Below are 22,947 nucleotides of genomic sequence, written 5' to 3' on the forward strand. Positions count from 1 at the left end.
AAAAAATAAAAAAAGAGGGAGAGATCCAACAGTGGCCACGGCCCATAACAGGCCACTTTGGTTCCAGCTCGGGCCGCCTTCCGATTACCACAGGTCCACACTGATTTGGGGAGGACATAAACTGTTTCTCCCCCTCCCCTCTAGGCCAGCAAACCAGCCCCTTTCCCAGGGCCCATTGCCTGGCAAATCCAATCCTTGAACTGAAGCCTTCAGACCTTGGAATCTTAACCCCTGATCCACTTATCCCAACCTAATGTCTACAGAGCCCTCGCTGGGGCTGGGGGAAAGCAGTGATCCCTGAGCCCAGCCCCTGACCCCAATGTCAACCCTACCTCATCCCAACCCCAGTTTTGCTGAGGCAAGTGATCATTCTCTCAGACCAAACACCTGGGATGCTATGCCTGAGCCCCCAAAGGGCCACCTAAACCTAAAACACAGCCTTAAAAGTCACCCTAATCCTGCATCTCACCCCATCCAACCTGCAACCCATTCCCAGTCCCAACAGACCTGCCATCTCTATCCCCAACTTCCAATCCTTAGCTCTGATCTATCCCCATTGGTGCAATCAGTTCACAGATCTTTACTGAGCACCTACTACGTGCCAGGCACGCATCTAGGGATAGCAGATGAACAAGGTAAGCAAAATCTGCTTTGAATTTATATTCCATTGGGACAGTTAGAAAATCTACCAGGGAGACAGAGGAATTTGATCATTTCAGATTGTAGAAGGTGCTATAAATTCGCAAATCAGAGCAATGTCCCCTGGGGAGAGAGAGTACAGGGCTGGCAGAAGTACTATTGCTGGTCAGGGAATGTCTCCTTTGAGGAAAGGACTCTGGAGCTGAGACCTGGATGATAACGGGGGTGGGGGTGGGGGGGCGTATGGAGACCTGGCGACAGGGGCTTTTAGGCAGAGAGAACCACAATTCCAAAGTCATGCCCAGGGTCACCCCCTTAGGGCTCCAATCCCAGCCCTTGGGCCCAGCAGAACCTTCCTTCATGTCTTTACCCCAGAGCAGGGAACACAAGAGAGAGCTTCGGGCTCACATCCAGCATGGGGTGTCTCCGGGGGTACCCAGGATGGTGTTGTCACCTTGGGAGGTGTGAAGAGCAGGCGGGGGGTGTGGGGGGGGTGCCAGTTCCGGCCTGGGGTTGGGGGCTGAGGGTGGGAACCTGACTGCGGCCTTGTCCTTCTTCCCAGCCCAACCACAGCCTGGCCGAATAGGGCAGACAGATAACAAGTCCTTCCCGCCCCTGGCCCCAGAGAGGGAGGGGTTTCCTGACAGGAAATTGACCTCCTCTAACCCCCCCCCTCCTCAGATCCAAGCTCTCAGCAGTCCTGGCTAAAGCAGTCTCAGGACAGGACAGCAGCAGGGACAGAGGGACACTGACAAGGAGGTGAGTCTGTGGGAGGAGGGGGCAGGATTCACACGCCCCTGGGGCGCTCTGAACTGGGGGCTGGACCAGAATTTGGGAGAACGTGTGCCCTGAAGCCAGGAGAGGCTGGGGGCAAAGAGAAACTCTAGGACCTGACCTCGAGAGGGTGCCAACCAGCAAGAGGGTGGCGGGAGGAGATGGGGGAGCAGGGGAGGGTGCAGGGAAGACTTTGGGGACTCTGACGATCTAGGTTGCCAGGGAGTCACGGAGAGCTTGGAACCGCCAAGGGAGAGGAGAGACAAGATGTCATTGGGTCGGAAGCTCTGAGTTCAGGTGGGAAGGCTGAGGCCAGAGAGGGATGAGGTGGGGTCTTGGAGATGGAGCTGGAACAAGGGTTGGGATGCAGATGGGATGAGGTTGGGAATGAAGGTGTGGATGAGCCTGAAACAGGCTGGGCTGGTGACAGAATTGTTTGGCGGCAAGGTCTGGATTGCGGCTGTACCGGACACAATTTGTAAGGGCAGTTGCCCGATACAGACACAGGCCTGGAGGTGATGACTTCTGCAAACAGGTCGGCTGGCCAGCAGAGGGTTTGGGACTTTGGGGAAAGGCTGGCAGTGAGGAAGAGAAGGAGGAGCCCAGAGAGGGAAGCTCTGGTGGCCAAGACATCCTGCAGCAGCTGGGAGGCTGGGGGCTTGAGGGATGCCTCGGAAGTGAGTCAGGGGCCGGGCACTGGGAGGCAGACGAGGGGGCTGGAGGGGGCAGGATGTCAGTTTGCAGAGGTGGGTGTTGGAGCCAGGAAGGGGAAAGACGTCGGGGCCAGTTTTGGGAAAATGTTGCAGCCAGGTCTGAGGATGTTGGAAATGGTTCGAGGGGGATCCAGTTGAGGGGTGGATATGGGAGCCAGCGTGGGAATGTCAAATCTAGCATGGGTGAAAAAAAATCCAGTTTGGGTAACGTTGACTTCAACTGGAGGGAAATTGGAGGCCCTTGTTTTGAGGGGGAGGTGGATTTTTTTCGGGGGGGACGATGGAGCCATTCTGGGGATTAGGCATGTGGAGGCCAGTTTGGAAGATGAAAGACGGAGAAATCAGTGTGTGAGTAGTGTGTGTATGGGGAGGGGGGCTGGTATCGATTGCCCACAGCCATGGGGGCTCCAGGCAAGTGTTGCCATGGTGACTGCCTCCCTGGGGGATCGGGGACCATGGAGACTGGAGAGAGGCTGGGACAGTTTCTAGAAACAGGAGGCTTGAGAAACAATGGCTAAGGTGTAGAGGGTGAGGTCGGGGAGGAAAAAAGGGGCGTTCCCACCAGGAAAGGAGATGCTCTTGCACATGGCTCAGCCAGCTCAGGGCCCCTGCAGCAGCAGCCTTCCTCCCAGGCCCCCCGTGCACTCCTACACCCACTGCCCCATCTGGACCCTGTCCCTAACCTGCTCAGAACCTGTCCCGGTTCAAAACAACCTCTGTGTCCAGCCATGGGAGGATGTGCGAACACCCTTAACACGGAGCGGTCACAGTCATACGGTGGAATTGTGTGCAGCACTTGACTAGTGCCACAGAGACAGGCATGGAAAACCTCACATGTAAAATGTGAGGGAAAAAAAGCAAGATGCAGGGGCTTCCCTGGTGGCGCAGTGGTTGAGAGTCCGCCTGCCGATGCAGGGGACGCGGGTTCGTGCCCCGGTCCGGGAAGATCCCACATGCCGCAGAGCGGCTGGGCCCGTGAGCCATGGCCGCTGAGCCTGCGCGTCCGGAGCCTGTGCTCCGCAGCGGGAGAGGCCACGACAGTGAGAGGCCCGCGTACCTCAAAAAAAAAAAAAAAAAAAAGCAAGAGGCAGGGGATACATGTAGTATGACAGTATTTATGGAGAGTTCGAAACCACGTAAAACAATACATTATTTCTGGATACCAGTCTGGGTAGGCAGGCACAGGGTGAAAGTCCGCTTGGACGGCTCTCCGTGGGAGAGGGCTAGAGTGGGCGGGATCAGGGAGGGGCTTGGGGGGCTTCAGTGCATTTGCAATGCTTGACTCTTAGTTCCCAGACCAGGGATTGAACCCGCACCCTTGGCAGTGAAAGTGCAGAGTCCTAACTACTGGACCGCCAGGGAATTCCTGCAATGCTTGATTCTTAAAAGAAAAACAAATGAACCCAAAAGAGAAAATGCTTGCATTAGATGCAGCTACTAGGATCGTAAGCACAGGGGTGTTTATTAAATTTATTTTCTACACTTTTCTGAACATTTGGAATCTTTCATCATTCTCAAAAGCGCCCTTCTGTGGCTCCCAGCGCCCTCAGGAGAAAGTCCAAGCCCCTCCTTAACGGTTTTCAAGGCCCTGCGCGGCCTGCTCCTTGCTGAGCTCTCCGTTTTGACTTATCATTCCTCCTCTCCCACAAGGAATGAAGTCCTTGTCTCCTTCCTGTTTAGCACCCACTCATTCCCAGAGTGCCTGCCCTGGGAGCTGGGGACACAGACAGCCCCGCCCCTGTCCTCTTGGGGCTCACAGCCCAGTGGGGGACACAGACCCATCCCCAGACAGTGAGGACCCAGAGTGGGAGTTTCAAGGGGGGTGCACCTGACTCAGCCTGGGCATCTGGGAAGAGGCAACACTGGGGCTGGGTCCTGAAGTGTGAATGGAACATGGAGAACAGGCCTCCACGTATAAACAGTGCTGGAACCCAGAGGAGCCTGAGGTAAGGAGGAGGAGAAGGTGCGGTAGTGCTGATGAGGTGTACAGCAGGCAAGCAGGGGGGCCTGAATTTCATCTCGAGGGCACTGGGGAGCCATGGAGGGTTAAGAGAAGGGGGAGGGGCAGGTCTGAGCCTTACCAAGGTCCTCCACGGTAGACTGGAGAACTAGAGGCCGGAGATCAGGGGGGAGGCTGCAGCAGGGAAGCAGGAGGGGGCTTGGACTGGGGCAGGGGCCACGAAGAGGTAGGAGATGGATCTAGGAGACGGAATGGGCAGGACTCGGGAAGCTTCGAGCTCCATGAGGGCAGGGACTGGGTCTGCCTTGGCCACTGCTGTGTCCTCAGGGCCTACTCAGGGCTGGGCCCATGTAAATACCTAATCAGTTTGTGTGTGTGTGTGCACGAGTGTGTGTGTGTGTGTGTGTGTGTGTGTGTGTGTGTGTGTGTGTGTGTGTGTGTGTGTGTGTGTGTGTGTGTGTATGGGGATGTGTGTACGGGGATGTGTGTGGTCAAATCTACATAACATAAAATTTACCACACTAACCGCTTTAAAGTGTACAATTCAGTGGCATCTAGTACATTCACAAGGTTGTCAACCATCGCCACTAATTCTAGAACGTCTTCATCCCTCTAAAAGGAAACGCTGTACCAGTTCGGTGGTCACAGCCCAGTCCCCCTCTCCCAGTCACTGGAAACAACTGATCTTCTCTCTGTCTCTATGGATTTGTGTATTCTGGGCATTTCCCAGTAAAATGTTTGTTGAAGGAATGAATGGGGTAGGGTAGAGGAGACAGGGGTACTGCCTGGACAGGGGAGACGAAGCAGGTGCCCAACTGTGTGAACAGGACACCTGGGTAGACGGTGGTGTGGGGCCTGGGTCCCCATGCAGTCTCTGCCCTTCGCTGGCTGTGCCACCGTGGGAAAGACCCTTCTGCTCTCCGAGCCTGTTTCCTCATGGAGTAGAAGGGTGCACTAAGATGATGAACAAAAAAAAAAAAAAAAAAGAACAACAACAACAAAAAAAAAGATGATGAACACCCCTGGGCAGGAGTAAGGGAAGGGAAGGGTCTGGACGCCGATGCTCAGGGGAGAGAACACTGGGTCTGGAATCTGACAGGCCTGGGTTTGAAACCCGAATCACTATGGGACCTTAGGCAAACACTTGTGCTCTTCTGAGCCTCAGTTTCCTCATCTGCAAAATGGGCATAGTGACGTTCCTCTCTTCATGAGATTGTGCAGACTCAAGGGGTAAGTAAGTGCTCAGACCAGTGCTTGGCACACATGCCCCAAAGTGGTGGGTACACAAAGGCATTGTCATCAACACCACCGATGGTCCATTATTTTTTCCCCAGGTCCCCGCCTGTCAAAATGCCCATCCTGAAGAGTCTAGGGCTGGCAGACTCTAAGATGTCCCGGGCGGGGACACTGCCCCTGAGGTCCTCTCGGAACCCCTTTGAGGAAGCTTCAGGGCTGGAAGAAGAGGAGGCTGGGGAACTGGAGGCCCTGCCCAACGGAACATCATGTCGCCGCCGTGCCACCCTGGAGAAGCTGGCAGGCCTGGCCCCCTTCCGGCTGGGCAGAACCCCTGGCCGGCGGGCGGGCAGCCCTGGGGACGGGCAGCCTCGCTCTTTCCTGGGCCGTGTGCTGACACCGGGGATCCGTAGGAGCTCAGCAGACTTTGGCCTCCTGGCCAGGCTTCAGGGGACCCGAGCCCAGGGCGACGAGGAGGCGGCTGGGGAGGCTGCCCGGAGACTGGCCTTCCTGAGACTGGGGCGTGGGCCCAAGCCCCGGCGGGCGTCACTGGCTGAGAGGGTGGTGCCCGCAGGCGAGGCGGCTCCCGAGCCCCCGCCCAAGGTCCCGGAGCCCCCAAAGATAAAGGAGCCGCTGTCAGGTGAGTCGGGAGTCCTGGCCCAGACCTGGGAGAATCACAGTGTCTCCACCCGTGACCCCATCTCCATTCACATCTCCAGCTTCCATCTGCCCACCTCCACGGACATGGCCAGCCCGTCCCCGCTGCGGTCCTAATCTCCATCACCAGCTCCAGCTTCAGCCCCGTCTCCACCCCCAGCCCGATCTGTCCCTCTCTCCATCTGCCTTCAACCTCGTCCCCTTGTCCAACAACAACCAAATGACCAACTTCGGTCTCATCTCCTCCAATCCCCTCCCTGTCCCCGGTTTCAACCCTCTCTCCGTTACCATCCTCAAATTCAACCTCAATCCCGTCTCCTTTCAAAGCTGCCTCTTCCAGCTTCCGGTGCTTTGCTGGCAATCTGTGGCGTTCCTTGCCTTGTACCTGCATCCCTCCCACCTTCCGTCCACACATGGCCTTCTCTCTGTCTTCACATCATCTTCTCCTCTGTGCATGTCTATCTCGGTGTCCAAGTTTCCCTTCTTATAAGGACACCAGTCATAATGGATCAGGGCCCACCCTATGACCTCATTTTAACTTGCTTACCTCTGTAAATTACCTATTTCCAAATAAGATCCCATTCTGAGGTACTGGGGGTTAGGACTTCACATATCTCTTCTTCTTGGGGTGGGGGACAAACACAGTTCCACTCATAACACCACCCCTGTTGTATCCTCAACCCCAATACTAACCCAAACCCCACTGTCTTCCTCAATGCCTTTTTGATTTCCAGCTGTACTTATTCCAACCCCATCAGCCATCGCCACCTGAGGCACACCCGCATGCTTATTCCCAATCCATCCCTTTCGCCAAATGCCATCTTTTTTTTTTTTTTTTTTTGCGGTACGCGGGCCTCTCACCGTTGTGGCCTCTCCTGTTGCGGAGCACAGGCTCCGGACGCACAGGCTCAGCGGCCATGGCTCATGGGCCCAGCCGCTGGGAGGCATGTGGGATCTTCCCGGACCGGGGCACGAACCTGCGTCCCCTGCATCGGCAGGCGGACTCTCAACCACTGCGCCACCAGGGAAGCCCCAAATGCCATCTTTAACCTCACTGCTATGCCCAACACCATGACAAGCGCCAACTGGTCCAGTCCCATGCCATAGCTCATTCCTCTACTCTCATCCCATCCTCAATCCCATCCCTGTGTGCAACTTCAACCCTTTCCCCTCTTCAGTCTCACTCCCACCCCCCAACCCCAGGTCCATCTCAGCATCCCCCTTCAACCCCATTCACCTCCCCAACTTCCTCATTCAGTCCTAGTCGCACTCCCAGCCCCCATTTTCAACCTTAACCCCAAACTCAACCTCTTAACCCCATCTCCACACCCATCTCGTCTCAATCCTAACCCCCCCATTTCCAACCTCCAACTTCAACTGTCTGCATTCCTCCCAACCCCAACTCACGTCCAGACTTCTTCAAACTCGCCTCCATCTCTACCTTCTTTCCATCCTCAACTTTCACCTAAACTCATCTCCAAGCCCATCCCTACCCCAAACTCCAGATGACATTCTCAATTCCTTTCCCATCCCCCTCTTCCGATTTCAGCCCCAACCTCACCCTAACCCTAAACTCCCTCATCCTAGCCTCCACCTTCATCCCCATCCGCTTCTCCAGCCCCAGCCCTGCCCAATCCCCACCTTCCTTCAACCCTGTCCCCCACCCTGCCTCTATCCCCCCACCCCCATCCCCACTCCTACCCTCCCCCCATGGACAGCCCTCACTGCCCCATCACTGGAGAGCCCTTCCTTCAACCTGATGCCTGATGCCCTCCACATCCTGCACCAGAAGCTATTTCAGCCCCTGCTCCCTAGGGACTGGGAGGGCACCACAGGGAGGTGAGAAGGGAGTGACTCAAGCCCCCGCCTTCTGGAAACGGATGGGCAGAAATAGCACTGGCCAGGAAATAGTTTCTCTGCCAGGGAGGAAGCGGAGGGGGCTGGAGGTGTTGGGGGTAACCCTGGGCCACTGGGACCCTCTGCCTTCACTCAGAGGCCTACCGAGCCCATGACTCCCCTCTCCTGGGGGAGTGTGAAATCATCGGAGAGCCAGGTCACCCCTATAGTTGTCCCCACCCCCGAAAGACCCATCTCTGGTCTTCATACCCTCTTCCCACCTCCATGCCCCCACCCTGCCCCCCAGTCCACTGGCTCTCTCCATCCCTCTCCCCCTTCCCTGGCTCCGACTGTCCTCCCTTGGCCGCCCCACTTCCTCTGATGCCTTTTTTTGACCCTGATGCCCTTTTTCTATCCCATCCGCCCTCAACTCCCCTAACTCCTCCCCACAGCCTCACCTACCCCCTGATACTCTCTTCGTAGCCCTGACCCCTTACCCCAAGCCCTAAGCCTTTCCTTCTCCCTCATTCCCTTAACCCCACTTCCTCTGACTCCTCCTCTCATCTTACCCTCTTCCGAATCAGACACCCTTTCATCTTTGACCTCCTTATATCCAGACGCCTTCTCCCAACGCCAAACCCCCTCCTCCCTTCCCTGACCGCCTCCTGTCCCCTCCCCCTTGCCCTGGCTCTCCCCCTTGCTCCCTCCTCCCTCTCTGCCCCCTCCCTTCTCCTAGGCCCCTCACCTGACAGCCTTCTCTCTTCCCCTTCTCCTGAAATGCCCCCACATCCCTCTCTGCCCCCCACATCTCCCCTCCCCCGACCCTCTTCCCCTCGCCTTCTCCCCGCCGTCCGCCCGGTTGCCCAGCCCCTGAGCTCCCGCTTTGCGCCCACAGTGCTGGAGATCCTGAGCTTGATTCAGCAGCGCGAGCTCGCACGGGCCGACGAGCACATCTTGGAGCTGGAGGCCGAAGAGCTGGCGTCGTCGGGGGGCGGCGCGCCCGGGCCGCCCAAGGCCGAGGGCGCGGGCGGGGGCCGCCGGGCCCGGGACGTGGCTCTGCTGTACGAGGCCCTGCAGCGCGAGCTGTGGGCGCTGGTGCGCGAGACGCTGGCGGGCCCCGGGCCGGGCGCAGGCGCCGGGCCGGGCGCCGTGGCGCAGCTGGGTCAGGTGCTGGTGCAGGAGGAGGCGGCGGACGGGCGCCGGGGACCCGAGGCGGCCCGCAAGCTGCGCGCCCGCTGGGCGGAGGCGGTGGCGCGTGCGGCCCGGGAGCGCCTGGAGGCTGCGGCGCCAGGGGCGCCCGGGGGCCTGGCCGGGCAGCTGGAGGCGCTGCGGGGGCGGCTGCTGGAGGATATGGGCGTGGTGCGGGGCCGCCTGGCGCCCTCCTACCCCGCCGGCCTGGGCGCCTTTGGCGTCTACCTGCGCGGCTACCACGGCGCGCTGGCCGAGTGGATCGGGGCCGCCGCCCGCCGGAGGCTGCCGCTGGCCGACCGCTACGCGCTGCTGCACTGGCATAACCAGGTGTACCCCAGGTGAGCGGGGGCCTAGGGATCGGCTGCCCCAAGGTAGAGTAGAACCCTCGCTTTCCCCCACTCCCTCCAGCCCCGGCCCCTTCAGAACCTAAGGACCCTCCTGGACCTTCATTCCTAGAACCTTAATATCGTTGACCCTTCCAGGCTCAGCACTGGTGACATTTACAACCCGAGAGTCTTAGCGCTCTCCACGCTTCCCGCGCTAGAACCTCAGCAACAGGCATCCTTCTGATCTAGAACCTTACCACCCGCCATCCTTCCGGTCCTAGAATCTTAGCATTGCTGACCCTTCCAGTCCAAGAACCTTTAGAATCATCAACAGTACACTCTTAGAATCTTAGCACTGCCCACCCTTCCAGTCCTAGAAACTTAACACCAATGACCCTTCTCAGCCCAAAATCTTGGCACTGTCGACCCTTGGAATTCTAGAACCCTTACACTGCTTTCGCCTTAGACCCTAGGGCACAAGCGCCGATGACTCGTCCAATCTTAGAACTTTAGAACTGATGACAATTTCAACCCTAGAACGTTAGTGCCAACGAGCCTTCGAATCCTAAATCTTAGCTTCATCCCCCCTTTGGATCCTAGAACTCTGACACTTGTCGGTCCTTCCAGTTTTAGGATGGTAGCACTTTTGGTCCCTTGAACTCTATAATCTTAGCATCTAGAACCTGAGTACCATTGACCCTCCCAGTCCTAGACTCCTATAACCATCGAGCCTTTGGATCTTAAAACATTTCCATTCTTGTGGCTGGGGGATGGGGTACGGTGATCAGCTATGACTGGGTCCCTACAGGCTCCAGGGAAAAGGGAGTTAGCCACACCCAAACCACACATTGGAGGGTGAGGGAGTGGGTGGCCCCTCATCGAAATCAAGATGCTGTCACCAGAAGAATGGGAAGGCCACAGTTACCAACACTGACCTGTCCAGATCCCCTTTGGGAATATATGTTCATGACACTCACATGCCATCCATGAGAGATGGAGGCAGGATAGAGAGCCTGGAATGGTGAGACATGAGTTAAGTCTGATTTGCAGGGAGATGGGGATTCTGACTGAGACGATGCCATGAGCAAAGGCCTGGTGTGTGCAGGGGTGGTGGGGAGGTGTGGGGACAGCGTTGGCACGGCACAGGCCTGGGCATGCAAGAGGGTAGAGGCTGGGAGTGAGGGCTGGAGTGGCGAGGCCTCCAAGGCTAGGTGACGACGTAGGGACTAGGGGCGGAGGTGGAAGGGAGCTTCTGTCTGGTGAAGCTCTGGCGGGTGAGACCTTGCGTGCCAGGTCACAGAGCCTGGACTTGACCCCTACGAGTCTTGCCCGGACACCATCCATCAGGGAGCTGACTCGGGGAACTGGAGCCAGGGGAGCAACAATTCCAGAGACTTCCTTTGAGGGATGAGCAAAGCTGGCCCCGAGAGAGGAAGGGAGAGGCCCAGGTCACAAACACACAGGCTGTGAAGGGATGGAGGTGGGGAGGGGTTCAGCTCCCCAGCCCCACCTCTCACAGACCCCCCCCCCGTTTCTTACCCCCACCCCCAGAGAGGTCCTAGGTCTGGTGGACATGGTCGCCCTGGAAAATGGGGAGCTGGAGCCCCTTCTGTCCCCTGGCACCGTTCGTGGCTTGGAGGATGAATGTGTCACAGACGTTAAGGTACCTGGAACTTGGCTTTGCTGATCAGGGAGCCGGAGGCGCTCTGCAGAGGGAGGGGGGGGTCACACTGAGCTTGGGGGCCTCTCTCCGCCCCCTTTCCCTATCTCCATCTCCCCTTGCCCTTTGTGGACTTCCGAGTTCCGTCCAACAGACATAGAAATGTAAGCCCATACTGATCACTTCTGTCTTATGTTCAGTGTATCTAACTCGGTCGGGCGTGGAAACACTCAGTAAAGGTTCAATACATTCAGACACTTCAAATCTTACAGCCAGAGAGAGTCAGTCACAGAACCTCAGCTCGCAGACTCAAAGACTCACAGAAGGAGGGCATCAAAGCATCTCTGCATATAAGCAGGGCTGATAGCAAACACGGTTAATAACTGGCTGGGCACAGGCACCGCTGAGCAGGATGGTCCAAGCTGTAAACAGCCATCCCAGCCACAGGAGTGTTTCTGGTCTAAAAGCCAGTCCTGCCCCAGCCACAGAAATCGGTATCTTTGCAACTTGAGAGCTTTGAATCTCAGGACCGAACAAGTCTACGTTCTCAGACTCACTGAATTGAAGACAACATAGGACCAGAGAATCAAGAGATGTGTAAACCTTAGAATCCTAGACACTTGGAATTCTTGAATCACAGAATTTGGAAGTCGTGAAAGAATTGTCTTGCAGACCTGAGAGCAGAGTCTTAGAATCATCAGATAATGAGAGAATAAGCCCTTAAACCCTGTGGCTATTAGATGGAGGAGGCTTAAAACCACAGACTCAATATCAAATGCCAGATTGTAGACTTAGGAATGGAAGGGGCTGGGGAAGTTTTCTGGTCCAGGCTCTCTCCCCAGCATAACCTTGATAAGCTCATAGGTAGAATCCAGAGCTGCAGGGGGGCTAAGGGGCAGGACGGCGGGGAAGAGGGGGGAATCGTGGTGTGAGAAAGGGAGGGAGAGGCTCCCAGGGACGCTGACTCCTGCCTCTGCCCCCACTTCCCCACTCCAGGCTCAGACACGGGCAGCCCTGCTTCGAGTGCTGCAGGAGGACGCGGGGCACTGGGCAGGTGCGGAGGACCGGTCCAGCAGCCTGGCACAGGATGTGTGTGAGGTAGGGGGCGGGGAAGAGGAAGGACAATCAGCTGGATGGTGACCAGTGGGAAAGTGGGACCTCGCCTCCTCATCACTTCTCATCCCCCTGGACCACGCAGCTGCTGGAAGAGCACACAGAGCGAGCGCCCCGCATCAGCCAGGAGTTTGGGGAGCGGATGGCCCACTGCTGCTTGGGGGGGCTGGCAGAATTCCTGCAGAGGTATGGAGGGCTGGGGGGAAGGGCGCAGGGCTGGGGTGGCGGTGGGGCATCTGGACCCGGGAGCCAGCAGAGAGAGGAGAGCTGAAAGTGAATCCAGTCAGGATGGGCAGGGGCGCCTCTGTGGGGATCACAGGGTTTGCTGGGCTGAGTGCCCAGCCAGGGACCCTTATCCAGCGCTGCTCCATCGGTCTACCGTCCTCCCTGTCTCCTCTCACCAGCTTCCAGCAGCGCGTGGAACGATTCCATGAGAACCCAGGAGTCCGGGAGCTGCTACCCGACACCTATATCAGCAGGACCATCTCCCTGGTCAATTGTGGGCCCCCCCTGAGGTGAGAGCACCCACAGTGTGTGGGCGAGAAGGCCAGTCCTGGGTGACAAGCTGAACTGGGGTGCCTGGATCCTGGGTGGGGATCGCAGAGCTAGCCCCGAGAGGCATATCCAGGGGACCTTAGAAGCATAAAACCTGGAAGTCCTAGAAAGAACCATAGCATCACAGAGCACTAGAATTATAGAGTAATCAGAAACTGGGAGTGTTAGAATTACAGGAACCTAGAAGCCAGACTCTAGGGATTACATTTTTTTAAACATTTTTTTCTTATAATACTTTTCTTGTATAGTTGATTTAGCATGTTGTGTTGATTTCTGCTGTACAGCAAAGCGATTCAGTTATATTACTTTACCTTTTTATTAACTTATTTTTAATTGAATTTTTTAAATTAGGAATGCATTCAAGATACAATAAGGCACACAGTGAAAAGCCTCCCTCCTCCACTCCTTCCCTCCAGTTATTGCTAATGCCTCACATATCTTTCCAGGGGTATTTGATACATTTACCAGTAAATATGTGTAAATAAGTGTATATATGCATAGACACACTTCATGCATATGCATAGATAGCCATGCATATGCATATTTCATAATATACAAGTAAATCTATTACTTTTCCTTTAAAAAAATACAAATGGTAGAATATTGAAGACACTCTGTCCTTTTCCACTTAACACCTTGGAAATCTTTCTGTTAGTGCCTGAAGAGTTCCCACCAGCTTCTTTTATATCTTTTAGAGCTGAACTGTCTTCCACCGCTTGGACGTGCCGTCATTCATTTCATCTGTCCCCAGTGGATGGACAGTTGCCTCCACTCTTTTGTAGAGAAAAACCTGGCACATCTGTCAACTCCCACAAGTGTGGGGACCAGGGATACATTCTCAGAAGGGGATCTGCTGGGATGTGGGCAGAAAGTGCCCAGTTGCCCTCTCAACCAAGTTATTCTCCTTTCAGTGATGGAGAGGGTCAACTGTTACAATGACAGAAAATGAGAAGGGTCGAATTTTAGAATTACAGCCCTTTAGAAGCACAGACTTTTAGGATGGAAGCATCCCCACTCTCACCCAGAAAGTAGCGAGAGAAATAGACCCCTTCCTCCCCACTCCATCCCCCAGACTCCCAGCCATTCCACAGAGCCCCCCAACCCCCAACCCTCCAGACATCCCCTGATATTTCTCAGCCCCCAGGCCCCCCCAGAGCCCCTGACTTCCCCCAGCTCCCCATCTGACCTGTCGCCCCCGTGCCCCACAAAATAGGGTCCGTCTCATGGGAGACAGGTCCAGGCAGTTGGGCTGAGATGTTGAGGCTCCTTGACTTTTGGTTCCACTGATCCCCACAGGGCTCTGGCGGAGCGCCTGGCCCGGGTGGGACCCCCTGAGAGTGAGCCGGCCCGGGAAGCTGCAGCCAGCGCTCTGGACCGAGTGACCCGACTCTGCCACCGCATCCTGACCGACCTGCTGTTCCAGGAGCTGCAGGTGAGAGAGGCAGTGGGCTGGGTGGGGCCGGGGCCAGGACAGGGGAGTGCCCCCGCCCCATCCTGCAGTTCCTTTCAGCCCATGACTCAGTGTTCGGGAAGCAGAGGGGGTGGGGGGGTGATGGCCATGTCTGGGCCGTTTAGGGGGACGGGGGGGGGCGCAGGAAGGAAGAGGTGGGAGGATATGGTCAGGGGGAGGATAGAGAGCGATCAGCATGAAGGGGCCTAGGGGACTGGGTGGAACCCCTCCTCACTGAGGTCCTCCAAATCCCTGCCCAGCCTCTCCTAGACCCTAGGGCCTCATTCACTCACCCCCGGGGTCCTGCACATGCCCAGAGGGGACTAGGTTCAGAGGTGGGTGAGAGCGGGGTGAGGAGCTGGTGGGAGTACCCGGGAATGGAACTGAGAGGTGTGCATGTCCCTGGTTGTGATTCGTGCTCAATCCACATTGTACGTCGGGTTGTGTCCCACCTCTGCTTAGAACCCTCCATGGCTCCCAGCTCACTTAGGGCAAAAGCCAAAGTCCTCCCTGTGGCCCCCGAGGCCCACATGGTCTGCCCTTTCCCTCTCTGACCTCATCCCCTCCCACTTTCCTCCTTGCCCCTCGCTTCTCCTTAACGCGTCAGACACATTCCAACCTCAGTACCTCTGCACCTGTTCCCTCTGCCTGGACTACTCTTCCCTCAATAGCCACAAAGCTCCCTCTCTCACCTCCTTCAAGTTTTGACTCAAATGTCACCTTCTTAGAAGGACCCCCCCGACTGCCCTGTTTAAAATAGAAGCCCCTGAGATTCCCACATGCCCCCCCCCCGCCACTCTATTTGTCTCCAAAGCACTTATCACCACCTGCCATGCTATATCCTTTGCTTTTTTTTTTTTTTCCAATCTGTCTCCTCCCATTGGAATGTCAGCTTCTCAAGGGCAAGGATTTGTTGGAATGTTTCTAAAATAACTTTTCTATTATGGAAAATTTCAAACATACACAAAAGTAGGCAGAATGACAGAATGACCTCTTGTGGACCAGCTCCAGCAAGTATCAACTCCACCTCTCCCCCCACCTCTCCTGCCCACTGGATTCTTTTCAAGCACATCTTTGGCATCCTATTGTCATCCATCAGCACTTTAGCCTGTATCTCCGAAAGATAAGGAATCCAGCCTTTTTAAACAAATGTAACCGCAATGCCATTTTCCTACCTAACAAATGGAACAATCATTCCTTAATATCGTCAAATATCAGATCAGAATTCAGAGGCCCCCAAGTGCTTATGATTATCCAGCACTTGGAGTTTTGTTTATCTCCTTTTGTGTTGTGTCCCCAAGCGTTCTCTAATGTATCCCCCGTGATCCAGCCAGGGCTGGGCCACAGGCAGGGTTCAGAGAGTGTTTGTTGAATGACTAAATGGACAAGCATGGGAATGAAAGTGAGTGTTGGGGGGAAGGGCGTACAGTCTTTGTTCCAGGCCTGGCTGTACGGCTTCCAGGTAGGGGGACTTAGGCAAATGGCTTTCCTCTTGGGGGTCTATGTTTGCTCATCTGGAAAATGGACCCAGGAATTCCAGGCTTCTCAGATGGCTGTGAGGAAGCAATGGGCTTGTGGCCATAAAGTACTTAGCTTGGGTCCTGGCCCTCGGGTACTGGCCGTTAGGGAACTTCATAAATGTACAGAGTTTATAGCAACAGCAACACGCCCTGAGCTGAGTGCTGTACCAAGAGCGTCAGCTCAGTTGATTCACACCTGCTTTCCAACAAAAGCCCACAGGCCTCAATTTTGGAGGTTCAGAAAATTGGGCTACTATGGGATGAGAAAGCAGGAAGGGGGTGCTGGGCTGAGTGGGATAGGAATCTGCTTCAGACCCCCATGGACACCAACCCCAGAGGTGTCCGGGCACCTCATGCTCCCAGCCTCCATCTGAGGGACAGACCCACTGCCCATCCCACCTCAGGATCCAGATGCCTCCCTCCCCTCCCTCCACCGGTGGCCACTTACTACATCCTCTGAATCTACCACCTGCATTCTCCTTTCCCCCTCCTCATCCCTTCTCACCCCTTCCCCTCCTTCCAGACTCCCCATTTCTGCCTCAGTCTTGCCCCCTCCCAGCCATCTCGGTGAAGCACAAAGCTGACCCTCTCCCTCCTCTGCTTAGAACCTGCCGTGGATCCCCAGTGCCCTCAAGAGAAATCCGAGGCTCCTCCCAAGCCCAGGAGGCCTGTGTGCTCTGCTCGGTTCACCTGACCAGCCCCATCTCTTCACTGGGCAGTCATACAGGCCCCCCACCCCCGCATCCCCCTGATTAGAAGGGTCCTAGCTTGGTTTAAAGTTCTGCTCTCTCTGTCTTGAAGTTTTTAATACGTTTTGAACAAAGGGTCTCCCATTTTCATTTTTGCATTGGGCCCGTGAATTATACAGATGGTCTTGCCAGCCACACTGACCTTCTTTCCGGTCCTCTGACACGCAAGCCCATCTGAAATCTGAACCTTCTTCACACTGGCTTTCCCCTCGGATTGAGCCACTCCCTCTCCCACCGCTCACTTGGCTAACAGTGACCATCTTCCTGGCCTCAGCTCTGGTGCCCCCTCCTCCAGGAAGCCCTCCTTGACTCTCTATGCTGACTCAGGCTGGGCTTCCTAAACCCCTGGGCTCCCTCTTTCCAGCCGTGGCCACTCTGAATGGTCACTGTCTGGGGAACGGGTCTGTCTCCTCTTCTGGAGGAGAGCTCCAGGAGGTCAGGGCTGGACTGAGAGCCCCAGGAGGTCAGGGCTGGACTGTCTCCGCACTGCTGTGTCCCCAGCACTGCGCAGCCCTGGTTCAGCTCGGAGCAGCGTTTTGGGAACAAATGTTGGATTGATCTATGAAGAAAGAGGGCGGAAGGGAGGCGAACTGTGACCCTCTGCCCACTCTGTCCCACCCAGCCGCACTTCAGCAAGCTGATGCGCAGGAAGTGGCTGAGCAGCTCGGAGGCCCTGGATGGCATCGTGGGCACGCTAGGCGCTAAGGCCCTGGCACTGCGCAGGATGCAAGATGAGCCTTACCAGGTGCATCTGCTTGTGCGGGGGAGGGGCGCAGGGGGGGACCCGGGGCCGGTGGGGGGAGGGTGGGAGAGCAGAGCTAGAGCGCTCAGAGGGGAGAGACCCCTTCTAGGTGGGGAGAAGCTCTCTCAGGGCGAGATAGGTGGCGCTCTACCTGTGGTCTGCGCGGAGGGTGCCCGCGGATACCGGGGTGTAGCGCGGCATGCTGGCGGGGTTGGGGCCTCTGGATGGTGGAGCTCCGGAGAAATTGGAGAGGGCTGGGATGGGGCACCCTCTGGGGGCCGGTGGGGGAGGGTCCGCGAGCTGATTAGGAGGAGCAGGACAGGGGTCACCCACTGGGAGCCGGGAGGGCCGCCGGCGGCTGGGGGTGGGCAGGGGTTCCCGTTGGGTGTCCGGAGCGGGAGCGGGCGGGTGGGAAGCGGGGAGGGGGGTCACCGGCGGCTCACACCCCCTCGCGTCTTCCCGGGTCCCCAGGAGCTGGTGGCCGAGCTGCACCGGCGGGCGCTGGTCGAGTACGTGCGGCCCCTGTTCCGCGGTCGCCTGCGCTGCGGCTCCGCGCGGACCCGCAGCCGCGTGGCCGGCAGGCTCCGGGAGGACGCGGCGCAGCTGCAGAGGCTGTTCCGACGGCTGGTCAGTGCGGCCTCGGGGGCGGGGGGCTCCGAAACTACGGAAAACTTTGGCTTCCGGGAATCCCCAGACTCGAGAGCCGGGGGCGGGGGCTTAGAATAAGACCCTCACCCAATTTGCAGCCAATAGTAACACTCTGATCTTCGCCCTCTGAGGGTCAAAATTGCCTTTCTAACTGAAAGAGAGAGCGCTCTGGGCACAAATGAAGAGAAAAATGGTCCCTATGCCTTGTTGTGGGGATTAGATAAGTCCCATTAAAAGGGCTTAGGACCTAAACATTAGCCATTATTATGAGCACAGATAGTCGCTAAACGCAAGAGAAACTCAGAACCTTAGCGTTCTCAAATCCAAGCATTTAAAAGTCAGCAAATCTTATTTGTACCCAGTTGTAATGAGCTGGACGGGAAGGGTCTCACTCAGCCGCTATTCCAGGAGTTTCGAACCTAGAGTCCTTGGAATTTTCTTTTTAATTTTGGGGGAGATAATTGTGGAGTCACATGCAGTTATAAGAAAGAATGCAGAGAGATCGCTGGCATACCTTATGCAGTTTCCCCCAACGGTAACATTTTGCAAATTTAGAATAGGTTTTGAGGGGTGTCCCCGAGCCCCAAATTTGCTGCAAAACTGGGAGTAGGTTATATTATGGATTTTTCTTCAAATTTCCAAAGGTTCCAGATAACCTCTGACTGCAGTCTGCCCTCTGCCCGGTTTTACGGACGAGAAAACTGCCAGGCGAGGCGAGGCCTTGGGAGGCTGTGGTTTCGAGGGGGTGGGTGTTGAGTGTGAGCCCGGGGTCTTCCCATGCAGGAATCCCAGGCCTCGTGGCTGGACGCCGTGGTGCCCCGTTTGGCCGAAGTTCTGCATCTGGAAGACACGCCCAGCATCCAGATGGAGGTGGGGATGCTGGTGCGGGACTACCCAGACATCAGGTGAGATCCCCACCCCCACGCCGGCTTGGTTCCTTTTTGCCCGCGCGGCCGCCAGGCCGAGGTCTCCCGGAGAGCCTTGGCATCCGTCCCTGCGTTTCCTGCCCCTTGGGCGAGGGAGGGAGGCGGCGAGCGTGTCTGACGGCCGTTTCCTGCTGGAACCAGGGCATTATTAATTTCCCTCCTTCTCTTGCCGCCGCCGCCGTCGCTGCCGCCGCCGCCGCCGCCACCAGGGCTCGCAAACAAACAAGCAGTCACAGGAAGCCCAGGGCAGGGGGGCGCGGGGCCGCCCGGCGGCAGGAAGGGCCGGCCCAGCTGGGGAGCCGCGGGGGACACGGGGACACGCACGGGCACACGGGCGCACACGCACTGGGACAGTGGCAGGCGCCGTTCAGATCCTGATGGACCATTTCCTTTCTCTGTGATCCTCTCTGAGCCCCAGTTTCCTCTTCTGATCCATGGGGACAATAATACTCTTTTCATAGGATTATTGGGGGCTGATTAATCATCATCCGTGGTGACAGCAGTACCAATACCAATTCTTGCTTATTGAGTTCTTATGTCAGACCTCAGAAAGCATCTTACCTACCCACTCTGTTACTTTATTTGTTTATTTATTTATTGTAGGCAGTATTTGAGCATTTTATTTTATTTTTTATTTTTTGGCCGCAAGGCTGCGGCATGTAAGAGTTATTTTAGAAGATAAGCTATTTGAGAAAATCTTTGCACGTCAAAGGCAGCACTGTTCTGAGTGCCTAGCACCGTCCGAGGCAGGTGGAAATTAAGTAGCTGACCCCAATGTCACAGCTAGCCGGCAGCGAAGTGGGGACTTGAGCCCAGGCAGCAGGCTCTGAAGCTGGTACACCTGACCACCACACAACACTGCCACCTGCATAAGGTGGCGGCAGTCCTGCGATGCTAGTCGGGCAGACATTCTGTATGCAGAGAGACAATCCCCCAGGACCCAGGAGTGAGGCATCAGCTGGGTTGAAGTGGAGGACGTGGGGCTGAAGGTGAGGATTCTGGAACTGATTCAGGATGGGCGGTTCTGCTTCTCAGGTGTGGGGCTTATGTCCTTGGGAAAGCACAGAGCCCTGGAGTCGCATGGGGGCCAGGGTCCCGGCATTCCTGCTGGGTTGGGGTTTCTGAACTTGAATCTGAACTTGGATATGCAGCTGAGTTCGAAAGGTCTCAAGCTGGGCTGGGAGGAGGGGTTCCAAAGCTGAGTTTGGGGGCTGTGTTTTGCATCTCTGTTGAGCTGGAAGGTTCTTGAGCCCCATTTTGGATGAGTGTTTTGGAGCTGTGGGGATTCCAAACTTGGGATGCAGGAGGGTGAAGAGACTGAGCTGGATTGAAGGGGGTGGTGAAGACCCCAGAACTCTGTTTGAGATGAAAGTTCTGGAAATGAACGTTGGGTGCAGGATCTTGAGTTGAAATATGATGGTGGTTCTGGAGTTGAGTTTTGGATCCGGGATCTGGAGCTGAGATTGGGGTGAAGGGACGTTTCCATTGTGTTGGATTTAGGGGCGAGGGTTGTGGAACAGAGCCAGCTTTGAGCACAAAGTTTCTGGTTGGAGTGAGGGTCCCCAAGGTGAATTTTAAGTTCTGGGGGAGAATTTTAGTTGAGAACAATTCCAGGAATGGGTTAGAGGTGAAGTGAGTGTTCCAAGGCTGAATTTGGATGAGGGCTCTGGAACAGCAGTGGTGAAGACTCCAGACCTGGCGTTGGGGTGAGGTGAGGGTTAGGGTAGGGCTGTGGGTGAGCACTTCCGGGCTGGATTTGAGTGATGCCGTGGGGCTGTTTGAGATGAAAGTGAAAATGAGGTTAAGGGTTGCTATAGAGTCCAGAGCTTAAACAGGTGCAAGGGTACCAGCATGGAAATTCAGGAGCTGTCTGAGCCAAGTTGGGGGTGAAGATGGAAGGTTATTTTAACCAGGAGCTGAGATGCGGCAAGAAGGAGTATCCTTGTGCTGGGTTGGGAGGTGACAGTTCTGGAATCCACTGTGAGTAGGAGGATTTGGAAGTGTTTGGAAGGGAAGCTCTGGAGGGGGGCTGGTATGAAGGGGGGGATCTAGGGGTGCTGGTGGGAGGGCGGGATCTCGGGGGGACTGGTTTGGAGGGGGAATCCAGAGGGAGCAAAGGGGCTCCAGAGCTAAGGCAGGTTCTGGAACAGACGGCCGGGTGGGGCCCACAGGTGGGCTGGGAGTGTATCTGGAGGACCCCGTGCACCTGTCCTCTCCTCTACCCCCAGGCGGAAGCACGTGGCAGCCCTCCTGGACATCCGTGGCCTGCACCACACAGTCGCCCGCCACGAGATCCTGGCGGTGGCCCGGGACTTGGAACTCTCTGAGGGGGGAACCTTGTCGCCCCCCCGGGACCGTGCCTTCTTTGCAGACATCCCCGTGCCCCGGCCGCCTTTCTGCCTCAGCCTCCCTCTCTTCCTGGGCCGCCTCTCCCTCTCCCAGCTGGCCTGCCTGCCCTGGCCTCGGCCTCCATCTCCATCTCCATCACGGCCCCGGGCCCAACACTGAGACTCTCCCGGCTCCACCTCAGTGCCCCCCCATCTCTGCTGCTGACAGACCATCCTCCTGACTCCCTGTCTGGGGCCACAGAGCCCTGGGCTGGAAAGATCACTAGAGGTCTCCTCACCTACCCCCAAACTCCCTGTACAGAAGGGAAAGTGGCCAGAAGGAGCAAGGACTTTCCCGAGGCCATGAAGCCCGTTCCCAGCACCACCTCCCCAGCCCCGTGAGTGGTGGGTGGTGTTTTGGAAGGCTCTACAGAAATATCCCAGGCCCCCCCTTTCCCCTCACCTCAAGGTCTGGCCTCAATCCAATGTATTAAGGAACGTACGATACTTAGAATAAAGAGGTTTCTATTTAACACAAGGAAGGGCTGAGTCCCCAGTGTGTGGGGGGGAGGAAGGACCCGGGGCAGGGACCAGGGCCAAGGGCTTCTCACACGCCCAAGGCCGGGCTAGGGTCCAACTCTTGGGCAGGGCAGTGGTGGCTGAGGCAGGCCCTGCAATGCAGGAGCAGCCGGGCCGCCCTGTTTACACCAAGTTCCCGAGGCTGCGTGACTCCACAGCAGGCCCTTGGCCTCTCTGAGCCAGCGTCCCTCATTTTGCCAACCCCAAAGTGCCTTCTTTCCTGGACCTAGTGGTTCCACCTTGGCAAGCCCCCCCCCCAGCCCCCCTCATCCTTAGCCGGGAAACTGTATCCAGAGAGGAAGGAGGTTGGGGGCAGGGCTGGCGGCATCCAGGGCGCCCTCCTGGGTTGATGCAGGAAAATGTCAGGGTGGGAGAAATTCCAGCCTCTCACCCCCAGCCCTGCCGGATCCTGGTCCCCACGGAGCCCTTGAGGTCGCCTCCTCGCTGACCCCTGCCCCTCCCCCCAGCTGGACAGCCTGTGATGGATGCTTCCTGGCGTGGCTTTTTTTTTTTTTCCCCTGCGAAGTCGGAAGGAGGAGGCAGCCAGGGGTCAGCGTAGAAGCTGCGGTTGGAAACCTCACGCACATGGCATGGCTTTTTTTTTTTTCCTGCGAAGTCGGAAGGAGGAGGCAGCCAGGGGTCAGCGTAGAAGCTGCGGTTGGAACCCTCACGCACATTTGAACTCACGTTTGAAGGTGGCGACTCGGGACTCTTGGAGCCCCAGGGCTGTGTGACGCCGGATAGGAAGCTGACCCTCTCTGGGCTGTGGTTCCCGTCCCTCTCTGAGGAACTGCTTAACCTCTCTTTGCCCAAGACAAAGTGAGATGCCCAGAGGATATATGCACCTCACTTGACGTCCTAAAATGACACTTTCAATGGCATTGATATACAAGAGAGGAGTTGAGGAATGAACATTTTGTACGTATTTAATTAAAGATGTATTCACCTTGGTTTGGCCGGGTTCTTTTCAGATTTGGATGCCCCGCTTAAAAATGCCTGTATTGAAATATAATTTACACAGCAGACAATTCATCCACTTGAAGTGCACAATTCAGTGCAATCACCCCTGCAGTCAATTTTAGAAACTTTTCAGCACCCCCGCAAAGAAACCCTGCACCCCTTAACCATCAACCCAACCCCTCTATGCCTCTCAGGCCCTGGTGACCACTGGCCTACCTTTTCTCTCCGTAGATTTGCCTGTTCTGGACATTTCGTATAAATGGGATCACAGAATACGTGGTCTTGTGTGTGTGTGTGTGTGTGTGTGTGTGTTAAGAGCACAACATAAGATCTACCCTCTTAACACATTTCTAAGTGCACAATACAGGAGTGTTAAGTACTGCAGATCT

At 56.3% G+C, this 22,947-nt stretch overlaps 1 protein-coding gene across 1 annotated transcript; it reads left to right on the forward strand.

The window, feature by feature from the left end:
* The first annotated feature begins 1,268 nt into the window (after window positions 1–1,268).
* EXOC3L2 (exocyst complex component 3 like 2) lies at window positions 1,269–22,548 on the forward strand. The gene is made up of 12 exons (XM_060131279.1): window positions 1,269–1,398; window positions 5,421–5,959; window positions 8,708–9,341; window positions 10,881–10,992; window positions 11,986–12,087; window positions 12,188–12,288; window positions 12,507–12,617; window positions 13,954–14,089; window positions 16,999–17,121; window positions 17,590–17,745; window positions 18,550–18,671; window positions 20,921–22,548. Exons 2-12 carry the CDS (start codon window positions 5,437–5,439, stop codon window positions 21,198–21,200), a joined length of 2,400 nt encoding a protein of 799 aa, XP_059987262.1. The 5' UTR covers window positions 1,269–1,398; window positions 5,421–5,436; the 3' UTR covers window positions 21,201–22,548.
* Window positions 22,549–22,947: the final 399 nt, after the last annotated feature.

The sequence above is a fragment of the Lagenorhynchus albirostris genome, chromosome 19, assembly GCF_949774975.1.
Source record: "Lagenorhynchus albirostris chromosome 19, mLagAlb1.1, whole genome shotgun sequence".
NCBI lineage: Eukaryota > Metazoa > Chordata > Mammalia > Artiodactyla > Delphinidae > Lagenorhynchus > Lagenorhynchus albirostris.

Coding starts and splice junctions, on each gene's coding strand:
- EXOC3L2 (XM_060131279.1), top strand. CDS start 5,437: ATGCCCATCCTGAAGAGTCTAGGGCTGGCAGACTCTAAGATGTCCCGG. Junction 12,618..13,953: donor AATTGTGGGCCCCCCCTGAG/GTGAGAGCACCC, acceptor TGATCCCCACAG/GGCTCTGGCGGAGCGCCTGG. Junction 18,672..20,920: donor CGGGACTACCCAGACATCAG/GTGAGATCCCCA, acceptor CTCTACCCCCAG/GCGGAAGCACGTGGCAGCCC.